Source organism: Leucoraja erinacea, chromosome 3 (genome assembly GCF_028641065.1).
Source record: "Leucoraja erinacea ecotype New England chromosome 3, Leri_hhj_1, whole genome shotgun sequence".
Lineage (NCBI taxonomy): Eukaryota > Metazoa > Chordata > Chondrichthyes > Rajiformes > Rajidae > Leucoraja > Leucoraja erinaceus.
The window spans coordinates 43,771,333-43,784,174 of record NC_073379.1 but is presented as its reverse complement, the minus strand read 5'-3'; the positions used below and the strand labels follow the sequence as shown (position 1 = coordinate 43,784,174).

General features: G+C 44.1%; 1 protein-coding gene across 14 annotated transcripts in view; it reads right to left on the bottom strand.

Annotated features, from left to right (window-relative positions):
• LOC129695542 (nuclear factor 1 B-type-like) overlaps positions 1–12,842 on the bottom strand; it is a 291,616-nt gene that overhangs the window by 131,442 nt on the left and 147,332 nt on the right. For all 14 annotated transcript variants that reach the window (XM_055632563.1, XM_055632569.1, XM_055632560.1 and 11 more), the window contains exon 3: positions 12,257–12,310. In XM_055632563.1, coding sequence (XP_055488538.1) covers positions 12,257–12,310 — 54 coding nt within the window. The remainder of the gene's footprint in view (positions 1–12,256; positions 12,311–12,842) is intronic.

Sequence of the window (12,842 nt, the reverse complement as noted above, 5' to 3'; positions counted from 1 at the left end):
TAATGAAGCAGTTCAGTCTGTTTTCTCTGAAGCCAATTAAGTTAGAAGCAATCACTTTGCTGTGGGTCTGAAGTAGTCCAGGGTAGGACAACAGAACATTAGTGGTACAGTCATTAAAAAAAAATACAATCCAGTGGTTATGTAGTCATCTTTATTGATACTATGCTTGTGCATATTGATAAACTCATTAATAAAATGAATTTATATTCCTTTGTTGCTGCGGTTAAATTTGAACTAATGCCAATCAATAGTCCATGCCTCTGGACTGTTAATCCTCTTATTTAACCACTATACCACCTTATTGTATCAACAGATGTTGACACCTGTAATGTCTTAGCCTTCTGCTCTGGCTCCACAAACTACTTCAGTGGCACGGTAGAGTTGAGCAGCGGTAGAGTTGTTGCCTTACAGCGCCAGAAACCCGGGTTCGATCCTGATTACGGTTGCTGTGTGTCCCCATGACCTGCTTGGGTTTTCTCCGGGATATCCAGTTTCCTCACACAATCCAAAGATGTACAGGCTTGTAGGTTAATTGGCTTGGTATAATTGAAAATATTATCCATAGCAGGTGTAGGATAGTGTTAATGTGTGGGGATCGCTGGTCAGCATGTATTGGGTGGGCAGAAGGACCTGTTCCTATCCTGCCATCTTCTCCTCTACATTACTCACAATCACTTGCTACAGATGCAGGAATCTAACAGACACCTCATATCCTCAAATAATCAACCAAATTAAAAACAAGGAACAGCAGGAGCTGGTTTACGAAAAAAGGACATAAAGTGCTGGAGGAACTGAATGGGTCAGGCAGCATCTCTGGAGAACATGGATAGGTGATATTTTGGATCAGGATCATTCTTCAGACTGAAGAAAAGTCCCGACCCAAAAAATGACCGATCCGTGTTCTCCAGAGATGCTTCCTGAACCATGGAGTTACTCCAGCACTTTATGTTGTTTTTTCAAACAAAGTAACTTTGTGCGAAGGACAAGTGGGGAAACTCAGGGCTGGATGTCAGTACTATCTGAAGCTTGTTTATCAGTAGAGACTGTGGAATGAATAGGAGTTGTGGTTTGTGAAAGATAATTTAAGCTTTGGACATGCAGCTGAATGGCTTCAGCAAGGGGCAATCCAATAATGGCCAGCTCAGTGTTCCAACAATGCCTTCTTCATGCAGGTTAGTTGATGCAAAGGTATCAGTTCCACTATGGGTAGTCCCTGTTGTCTCCAGTTTCATGCTTTTGTTTCCTGCAAGACAGCAGATGTGTGTGACAGCGGGTGTCAGTCAAACGACTGTACGATGCGACTGCCTTGGTCAATTGTTTGGCAACATCTGCGGACTGCAAGATGTAGGTTAGAAGCTTACGTCTGAATCGTGAGTTGGTGAAGCCTCAGCGGCAGTGGTGGAGCCTCGTGGCTATGGGGCCTCGGCAGCAGTGAAACGGCTGCAGGAAACCCTTGCGACCCAATGAGAGGATGGGAGGACCGCCGTGAGGGGAAGAACAATAGAGGATCCGGCGTGGGGGGACTGCTGTGAGGGAGGGGAAAAACACTGGACAATGGGGACCCATAGTGGGGGAACCGCTGTCGGAACAAAGGAGGCACCGGCGTACTTTGTCAGCACCGCTGGCCGCTATTTGTATACCTTGGGTATGAAAGCAAAGAATTTTACTGTGCCTTGTCACATGTGACAATAAAGTATTCCATCCATTCCATTCCAATCTAGTGTGTGTGGGTAAGGTGAAGATTAGAAATGTTAGGAAAGCGGTAGAGATTGTCGGTAAGCCTGGGGTTGTCTGATGCTGGTCACAGTGTTGCTTGGATGGGGCATTTAGAAATTAATTCCATTATAACACATGTACAATCACTGACCATCTTTGACACTGCATTTAGGTTCTTGCAACTCCACCACTGATGCTCTCACTGATGGCTATCTGCTCCAATTATTTTTTTGAGCACAAGATACTGCATGGAGACAGGCCCTTCAGGCCACCAAGTCCACGCCAACCACCGATCACCCATTCACACTAGTTCTATGTTATCCTATTTTCTTATCCACTCTCTGCACACCAGGGGTAATTTTACAGAGACCAATTAATCTACAAATCTGCACGATCTTTTGAATGTGGGTGGAAACTGGAGCACCTGGAAGAAACCCACAAGGTTACAGCGCGAACGTGAATACTCAACACCGAGAGCAGCCAAGGTCAGGATCGAACCCAGGTCTCTGGCACCGTGAGGCAGCAGCTCTACCAGTTGTGCCGCTGTATGTTTGGGGGAAATTTTATGACCTCAGCAGGGAGGGAGCTTTAAATGCAGGGCATCTATCCTGCTTTACACCTCCACCTGAAGGGCATCCATGGCAGCTCCCAAAATCCATGGAGTCCTCTTTCCAATGCTGTGGCATTTTTCACAAGGTGAAACATCACATATTCCTTTTCTCCAGAGATGCTGCCGGACCCACTGAGTTACTCCAGATTTTGGTTCTATCTTCAATATTGGGGAAATGCTGGAATCTATTGATAGGACAGTGGTTTTAGAGTATTTGAGTAAATAACAGTAACATTAGCAGTACCACCATGGTCTTCCAAAAATAAATTTGTGTTTACTAAGTTCATATCAAAATTTTGCTTTTTGAATCCTCCTATGATTCTGCATAACTTCACATAGCCCCAAATAACACTCTGCCTGACACATCTTTGCCCACCTGGTTAGATCTCTATATCCCTTCACAAACACTGTGCGTCCTTCACATAGAAAACATAGAAAAAATATGTGCAGGAGTAGGCCATTTGGCCCTTCGAGCCATCACTGCCATTCAATATGATCATGGCTGATCATCTAAAATCAGTACCCCGTTCCTGCTTTTCCCCATATCCCTTGATTCCTTTAGCCCTAAGAGCTAAATCTAACTCTCTCTTGAAAACATCCAGTGAATTGGCCGCCACTGCCTTCTGTGGCAGAGAATTACACAGATTCACAACTCTCTGGGTGAAAACGTTTTTCCTCATCTCAGTTCTAAATGGTATATACCCTTAATTCTTAAACCGTGACCCCTGGTTCTGGACTCCCCCAACATGGGGAACATTTTTCCTTCATCCAGCTTGTCAAATCCTTTAAGAATTTTATATGTACACAACTTGTCTTCCCATCCAGTTTTGAACCGTCAGCAGATTAGGCTGCAAATCACTCAGTGCATTATTGATCATGGATGTAATGAACAGAGGATGTACGCACTTTGAGAGTTCTAATTCCTGTCTTTCATTCTCCTGCATGGTGGCAATCAAACATCTCACCAGAGCTGGTGCAGGCTGCTGGCAGTGGCCTTGTGAAGGAGACAGACTCCAAGGTTATGCTGTCATATAAGCCACAAAGCTCACATTGTGCTCGTGAATGGGAGACATGGTGGATGGGAGACATGGGGTATGTGAGGCGGATATTTGAGTTTTCAAAGTAGTGATTCATACAGCACTAAAGAAACACACGCAGTCGGCGAGATGGGATCTATTCAGGCTGCACACCAAAGGTTGTGATCAGCACAAAGCAGATGCTTAAGTTTATTGGTCACTGAAGAACCAGCAGCTTGAAATTCATGGCTGCCTTTGATTGCACGCTGGTGTGGACTTGCCACCTGAACATTCACTGGCAGTTGAGAACCAGAGCCTTAGACAAGAGGTGTTCTTTGCTAGTACAGGCCAGGTGAGAGAGAAGACTAGAGTCTAGGACCAGGTCTATTCAGGGGAATAATACATCAGAGGTTGGAGGCTGGACTGTGAATCAGAAAGGGGTCAGGTCCAAATTTAGCTATCCTGGCAGTCTGCGATGGTGGAGCCTGGGAATCACCAGAAAGAAGGAAGGTTCTGGAAAAGTGAGCTGAGGCCCTTGGTTGTCGTTTGGAGGATCAGGACCTGGAGAGAGTGAAGATCAATGGCATGAATATGGTCAGTCGCATTGGTAGCGTTAAAGATCCTAAGAGAGAGCTGATAAATAAATAACTTAAAGGGCAGGAAATTGAGTCTTCTTCCCAGCACATCCTGAGACCTGTTCAAGGAGACTATTTTTGAAGCTTGCTCCCGGAGCAAGACAAGCCATAAAACCTGATTGAGTTGCCAACATCCAACAATAGATCATTTGGAAAAACGACTGGAATTTAGTTTGTTCAGTTAACAGACAAAGGAACAATGGGACATAAATTAATGCCTACAACTGGCATTGGAGTTGGCTCATGTCCCCAGGAAATGTCTGGCTGCAAAAAGGTGACACCATGTGAGCCAGACAAGTAAGCACATGAGCAGAGGCAAAGAAAAGGGGAAGGTAATGAGTCTTTTCAGGTGCTAAGAAGGAGAATAAGAAGGAGGTGCAGTATGCACAGCCAATGCAGTGACAGCTGCAGCCATTACAAGCCCTACAGGCCATTTGTGCCAACAGATTGGAAGGCCTGCATGGTGGCACAGCGGTAGAGTTGCTGCCTTACATCGCCAGAGACCCGGGTTCGATCCTGACTACGGGTGCTGTCTGTATGAAGTTTTTACGTTTTCCTTATGATCGCGTGGGTTTTCTCTGGGTGCTTCGGTTTCCTCCCACACTTCAAAAACGTAGAGGTTTGTATGGTAAATGGCTCCTGTAAATTGTAAATTGTCACTAGAGGTGCTCTCACTAAGACAGTACTAGTGTTTGAAGTGATTCCTGATCTGTGCAGACTTGGTGGGCCGATGGGCCTGTTTCCACACTGTGTGCCTCTTATGAGGGCTAGTGGCATGATGTTGCAGTAACAGGTTCGTCTCCATAAGAAGAACAGCCACCTGCATGGCTGGTGTTCCCCACTGGTTGCACCCTATTCATGCAACTCAAAATGAAATGAAGTAAACCCCATTCTTGACCATTCAGTGCCCCATTGATCAGAAGCAACGTGTTCTCCAGGGGAAAGTGTGACTGGCCGATGAGACAGGAGACTTGGAAGTGGGGTTTGGCTCATGTTGTTCTCAGTAAATGCCTAGTCCACTGCCATGAGTCTCAATGGCCAACGTGGCTTCAATGCATCTGTTGCAAGGATTTCAGCAGCCAGAGGATCAAGCAGCCTGATTATCCTCAGCTGAAGTCACAGCAATTGCACCAGAAGCTTGGAAGTTGAAGAGTCATGGTTTATGGCAGCATCAGGGTCTGCACGTGGCTGTGAAACACAGTGTTAGGTTGGTTCTGTTTCTATAAAGGTTTTGGGACATTCATACATTCCCACCCTGCCTGGATTATCAACTGCTGCCATGCAAGTGGCAATTTCATGTGTGATGAATGGTGAGACATCGTGTGAAGCAAAGCAATGGGGCACTGCTTTGTAGGTAGTAGCATTGGTATAAGAGAAATGTGAGCTTTGCATTGGGTTGTCAAAAGGTTGGGCTAGTAGACCTTGGAATTATGAGGCAGTTCAGGGCAGAAATGGGTGCAACTGTCGTTATTTAGATGCATGATATTCCACCTTCTCAGAACTGTTTAGCTCCACATCTTGTTAAATGTGCAGGGCACAGTACATTGTAGAAACAAGTAACTACAGATGCTCATTTACAAAAAAGACACAAATTGCTGGAATTACTCAGCGGGTCAGACTGCATCATTGGGGAAGATGGATAGGTGACATTTTGGGTCTGACTAAAGAAGGATCTCAATCCAAATCGTCACCTATCCATGTTCTCCAGGGATGCTGCCTGACCCGCTGAGTTACTCCAACACTACGTGCAGTACATTGTGACCATTTATGGTGACCCAGGCTTGTGCCACTGAAGGCCTTCCACATCTAACCAACCACCTAACTGCCGTCTGCCCATGGCTTGCTTAACGCCACATCTGGCTTTTACTGCATTGCTCTTGGCTTCTCATTAGTTGGGTTCTCATGGGTGTCATCAGCCCCATTGTAAGTGGTTATTGCTTGTTGCTTTATGGTGTTGAGGGAAGAAGGAGGGTAGATTGCTGCAAGATAAAAGCATTGTGACATCGGCTCGGGAATCTTGTGCGCAATTGCATGCCAGCTGCATCCTGACACACTGGAAGGCCTTCTGCTTGATGAAGACTCCTGGGTCATTAGGGAGGAGTGGAGAGGGGGTTGCTCTGTAATGGCTACGTCTGCAGTTAGTGCCACCCTTTACCAGCTACAGTCACAAACCTGAACATCCATTCATGCTGACTGCATCCTTCACAGGGAATACTTACATAACTGTTGCCATTTCAAAATTAAAGATAAATAGATGGATCAAACACAATTTTGTTTAAAAAGACAGCATTTGTCAATTTGAAACATTTCCTGAGTAGATGCTGAGGGGACACCCGATAGAAGTTTGGAAAAATTATGAGTGGCATAAATAGGATAGACAGCCAGAACCTTTTTCCCAGTGTGGAAACGTCAAAGACTAGACGGCATAGCATTAAGGTGACAGGGACAAAGTTTCAATGAGATATGCGTGGCAAGGTTTTTAGACAGAGGGCAGGGTGGAGAGTTGCCTGAAATGCTCCTTCAAGGATGGTGTTGGAGGCAGATAAATATAGAAAACAGAAAAATCGGTGCAGGAGTAGGCCATTCGGCCCTTCGAGCCAACACTGCCATTCAATACGATCATGACTGATCATCTAAAATCAGTAACCCATTCCTGCTTTTTCCCTAATTCCCTTGATTCCTTTAGCCCAAAGAGCTGGATACGTGGATAGAGAGGGATATGGATCACTTGGAGGCAAAAGAGTTTAGTGTAACGTGGCAACATGTTCGGTGTGGACATTGTGGACTGCACTATTCTTTGCTCTGTGTAAAAATGATAGAGAGAGAAATGCTAATTTTTTTATCCTTAAATACATTAATCGCAGTTCCTGTGGCAGCACACCTTTCGATATTTTAAGCAGGGATCTGGAGTGAACAGATCGGGAAATTGGATGACATCACATCAACTCTGTGAACCAGATGAATAAAAAAAAGATCCAAATATTGTTTTTATTTTGGAGCTGGAAGAAAATCACATAGCAAGTTGAGAAATTAGCGAGGTGTAACTGGAGAGCAGAAAATGAATCAGCCACATTTTCCTCACTGTATGCCATGCGAAGGCGAGTTACAGAGGATGATTAATTGCAAATTGATCTATCAAAATCATTGGAGAGTGAAGGAGTACTTGAATAGTTTATTTTTATATCTTTCATCAAGAATTATTCTTGGTTAAAAAACACAGAAAACTTTCTTTCATATGTGCAGCATGTTGAAGCTGGAAAGAGGCGAAATACTTCAACACATATTTGCGGATAATTTGAACATTAAAAAATGGGGTCTGCATTGACAAGAAAACTAGGATGATAGAAGTACATGGCATTAATCTCAGTCAGTTGACATTTAATTAAAATGTAATCCAGTTTATAATGTTCACTTGTACTTCCACACCCAAAAATTCAAGGATCGGATTACAAGCTTGTGAGTGTTACAACATGACAACAAAAGCATCTGCTGTTTCGCCAGACAGAACACACTCAAATGCATACAAAAGTTCTCAAAAATATGAATACATTTTTTCATTAAATCGCCTATTCATTTCGTGAATCGAGTGTGTGCAAATCCACTCGTAGTTGAGCTGAATCAATTTCAATTTTATGTTGGAAGTTTAGAATTAAACACGATTTTCTTTTCTCACTACTTTTTGTGTTCACATAAATAGATTTGGAAGCTCAAAATACTTGTGTGTACTTTTTTAATGATGCATGACAGCATGAATAAAGTATATATGTGGAAATGTTTTTTTTCCTTCCACATTTAAACACAGTTCTGCAATGCCAGATAGAACATCTTGGTAAACATAAATGGGTCAAGGGAAAAAAAATGTTTTTGATAAATAAGCAGCACATTTTTTTGGGACCGCAGTGAAAATGTTTAAGCAAACATCTCTAGAGATAATAACCTGGTTGGGAGAACTGCAGTCCTTAGGATAAGCAGATTCAGGAATAACTGCAGCAGATAACAGAAGGGAACTGTGGTCAGCATGTGAAGCAGTTGCACTTAGATTTAAACAGCACCAGGAAATCGTCACAAACACCCGCTAAACTTTATTCCTGTTGATCAACAAGGGCGGCACGGTAGCGCAACGGTATTGCTGCCTTACAGCGCCAGAGACCCAGGTTCGATCCTGACATCAGGTGCTGTCTGTGCGGAGTTTGTACATTATCCCTGTGACCACGTGAGTTTTCCCACACTCCAAAGACGTACAGGTTTATAAATTGCTATAAATGTTAATTGTCTCCAGTGTGTGTGGATAGTGTTAGTGTGCGGGGATCGCTGGTCGGCGCAGACTCGGCGGGCCGAAGGGTCTGTTTCTGCGCTGTGTTTCTAAACTAAACAATAGACAATAGGTACAGGAATAGGCCATTCGGCCCTTCGAGCCAGCACCGCCATTCAATGTGATCATGGCCGATCATCCCAAATCAGTACCCCGTTCCTGCCTTCTCCCCATATCCCATAAACAGCCTTTCTCTGAGATTCCCGGTGTTTCAATGCCAAGAACAACAATGCTCAGCAAAAGGGGAAAGCGGTGTTGTGAATGCAAAAGTTTAAAAAAAAGAACATTCTGGAATCACTCAACAGGTCGAGCAGCATCTGCAAGGAGGGATATTTTCACATTACCAGGTCCGACCAAGGATCCTTGAATTGAAATGTTCATTCAGATTCCATCCCCATTTATGCTGTCTGACCTGCTAAGTGTTTACAGTATTTTCCATTGTTAGCTTGGAGGTTTTTATGCTTCATTTTAGGTTGTCAGTGATTGAAAAATGTTAATTACTCGGGAATACTGACAAACACTTGCACACAATTCACTTATCCATACCCCACACTCTCACTCAGATACCACACATCCAAATCCTCTCCCTTCACTTCACAAATCACTCTCCCCTAAACCCACTCCTCTCACGTCACAACCGTCACCTAAATCCCCTCCCCATACATCACAACCCACTCTCTTCTATACCCCTTCCCCCCCCCCCCCCCCACATCACAACATCTCTCCTATACCTCCTCCCCTTTCACTTCACAGTCCACTCTCTCCAATAGCCCTCTCCTCTCCCCACATGTGTCAACACACTCTCTCCTATGCTCACTCCCCCTGATATCATCACTGACACTTTGCCCTGTCTCCTTCCACATAAGGGTCAAGGTCGAAAGACGGTATAGCAGAGTCACTCCATTACTTTCATCACATCAATTTTGGTTGAGGATCAGGAGAAACCATTGGGAGAGGTTTGACTGATGGGTTTAGACTGGAGGAGCTCATCCTTCCTCTGATGGTCAGGCATCCATGGAGACCCAGAATATCCCATGAGCAGAGACAACAAACCCTATCAGGTCAGCTCAGTGTTGCATTGTTATTACCTCATCTCCTATGGTTTGACCCAGAGCGGACCGACTCATCACCATCCACATTCCTGCACGAGCAAGTGGTGCCTTGGGCACAAGCTTCTGTTCCGTCATTGGGGACTTTCAGGACAAGCCTCCAGTTTCCCACTCCTTAGAGCATCAATGCTTGGGAGAAGCAGGGAAAACAGGATAGGGAGGGAATTGGAAGGGGTAAGGTGATGAAGAACAGTGTGTAATTTTCCCTGATACCCCTCAGCACCATCTTAAGGACTGACACTCTTATCATGAGTAAGTTCGTTTTGAAGGATGACAGGGAGAAGTGGTGAATATTGGAAGGCTGCACCAGACAAAGGAAGCTTGGTGTTTGTGCTCACTAGGAGGTAGGTACACATATCTAGGTTTCCTCAGAGGATTTAAATGGGCCTCTCATGATTAGACTCATCCACATTCACCAGGAGGTGGTAGGAATGTTGTAACTCCTACCTGGGCAAATGCAGAGGATGGCTAATCACATTTTGCCCAGAGAAAGTAGTGCGTAGCCAGGAGACAATGGCATCTTCGCTCTAGATCACATTTTATTTTGTGCACGGGTTCTGACACAATCCTGTCACCCAGTGCCTAGTGGTTTAGAGGAGAGAAGGCAAGAAAGAGACACAAGGAACTGCAGATGCTGGAGTCTTGCATAAAACACAAAGTGCTGGAGAAACTCAGCAGGTCAAGCAGCATCTGTGGAGGGAATGGACAGTCGATGTTTCAGGTCAGGACCCTTCTTCAGACTGAAGACAGGATAGATGCAACACAACTTCATTCAGCTTCTGTGCAGTCTCACTTTGATCCAACAAGACGTAAGCTCTCTCTGACACAAGGGTGGAGATTAAAGCTTGAATGGAACAAAGATACTCCATCGAGCAGAGACAGGCCATTTGTGAGCAGACAGCTTGCAGTCCTTCAAAGGAAATAGGACACTGCACATGAGAAACGAGCTGTTTTGGTGACTTGAAAGATTTTTCAATTCAGCAGAATGTTGTGCGATCAGAGTGACACAGTGCTAGAGTAAATCATTCTCTGTCAGAGGCAGATGTATGCCACGTGGGGCCATGTCTATCAACTGCTGCAGCCACCACCACTGCTTACTCCCTTCTTCATTGTGAGCAAGGTCATGCAGAGATGGCAAAGAGAATCCACTCTGAGAAGAGCAGGGATTAGACACGTGCATCAGCTTCATGACTAGATGTGAATGGTGCTGACCGTTGTTTATTGTCTTCCACTGCTGATACTTCACCAGCCATGCCCATTGTGTTTGCTGTTTGAATTACTGAATGACTTGAAACTTTGGTGTTCAGAGCACACCCCCCCCCCCCCCCCCCCCCCCCCACCCCAAAACCCCACCACCCCCCCGCACCCCACAACATAACCAACACCAATATTTTATTTGGTGTATTAATCCGTGCTGCCAAGACTACAATGCTGACAGTGCTACAATGTGTCTACAAGACTACAATGCTGACGATAGTCCCCACCAGACTGGCCGGGAAGCTAATGGAATTGGGGCTCAACACCTGCCTGTGTGCCTGGGTCCTGGACTTTCTCACCGCCAGGCCCCAGGTAGTCAAGATGGGAGGGAATACATCGAAGTCCCTTACCCTGAGCACAGGATCGCCCCAGGGTTGCGTCCTCAGCCCCCTATTGTACTCCCTGTACACACATGACTGTGTGGCTAGGTTCAGCTCCAACTCAATAATTAAGTTTGCTGATGACACTGTGGTGGTGGGCCTGATCTCAGACAATGACAAGAAGGCCTACCGGGAGGAAGTGGCTGGTCTAGCACTGTGGTGCCAGGATAACAGCCTCCTCTTGAACATCAAAAAAACGAAGGAGCTGATCATGGACTTTAGGAGGGCACATCATCCGAGGACGTACACTCCATTGAGGATAAATGGGGATCCTGTGGATAGGGTGAACTGTTTTAAATATCTGGGAGTCCACAAGAATATTTTTGTTATGATTGTGTTTATAATTTGTTTGGTTGTTTTGGTGTTGTCTTTTGCACAAAAGTCCGCGAGCATTGCCACTTTCATTTCACTGCGCATCTCGTATGTGTATGTGACAAATAAACTTGACTTGACTTGACTTGACTTGAGCACTGTCCAAAGGGTTCAAGATTGTAACCAACATTTAGACATACACAGTGGAGCTGGTCCAATGTATAGTTGTCCAAGCAAGTTTCCATTTACCAGGAAACACAACTCTTCTGTAGCAAGCCATTTACGTTAGGGGGCTAGGCCTGGTTCAGTTTTGTAATGAATGTGATTTCACATGGAAATGATCACCAGCATATTTTACTCAAAGTAAAATTGATTTTAGATTGCATGGTGCTTTTTTTTTAAAAAGCATGCCGTTATGCTATTACATTTCTAGGTAAGTGTGTTCTTGTTATTTTCTTGCTGTAACCACCCTGTAATGCAAGTTGTTTTTGTGAGATTCTTAACATATTTTTAGGTCATGCATAACTCAATGTTTCAACTTGAGCAATCTCAAAGATCTATTGCACAGAGTTTGGCTGAATTTCCTGAATGGAGATCGGCCTCACGGTGACACGGTGGTAGGTGCCCTGATAGCATTGCTTTATTTTTAGCATTTTTTACAAAGGGAAAATAACATTTTATCAATGTTTACACCAGAGCCTTTCTGTTCAGTTCACTCCAGCACTGACTTTTGTGAAGAATGAGTCAATCCCAGGAAATGAGAGGAGTGAACAGAGGGGCAGAGCACAAGCTGGGATATGAAATGGGGTCGATGTGAGGAAGTGAGGGGAACACTGCTGACCAAGTTTAGCACTTCCTTTTGAAATGAACATTCAAAGTGTATTGCTGAGTTTCAGGTGATTCACTTACCTGGAGTATTTTTTATGGACTCACTGTGACTGGGACTGTCTTCCTGTCCTGAATCTATTAAAAAAAACAGACAGAAAACACACATTAAAAAAGTGTTTAAATTAAACTAAGCAGATTCCACAAATGGATTTCAATTCATTAAACATTGTCGAACAACATTGTCTATTTTCAACTATAATTTCAGTAAATTCTCATTTATCTGGGTCTTGCGCATTCAGGTTTCTTATGTAATAGGCACACATTCCACAGATGATGAAATGCTCAAACAGTGAAATTTATTTCAAGTGTTATGCCAAATATATGTGAAAATACATTTTAGTTAATTTACATATATACATAAATTCAGTGTTGTTTATACATAATGGCAAAGCATTCCATGCTATCACATGAACGGGTAATCGATGGCCTGTGTGGACTCGGTGGGGTGAAGGGCCTCTATGATGTATCTCTATGGACATGCTCACATCTTTCTTGATTCACTGCTTGGGCCCATATTTACAATGTGATTAGTCTACGCCAACAAAATAAATTAGTAATGCTTTCAAACGTATTTTTCCACATTTTTTTTAATACATTTGTATATTTC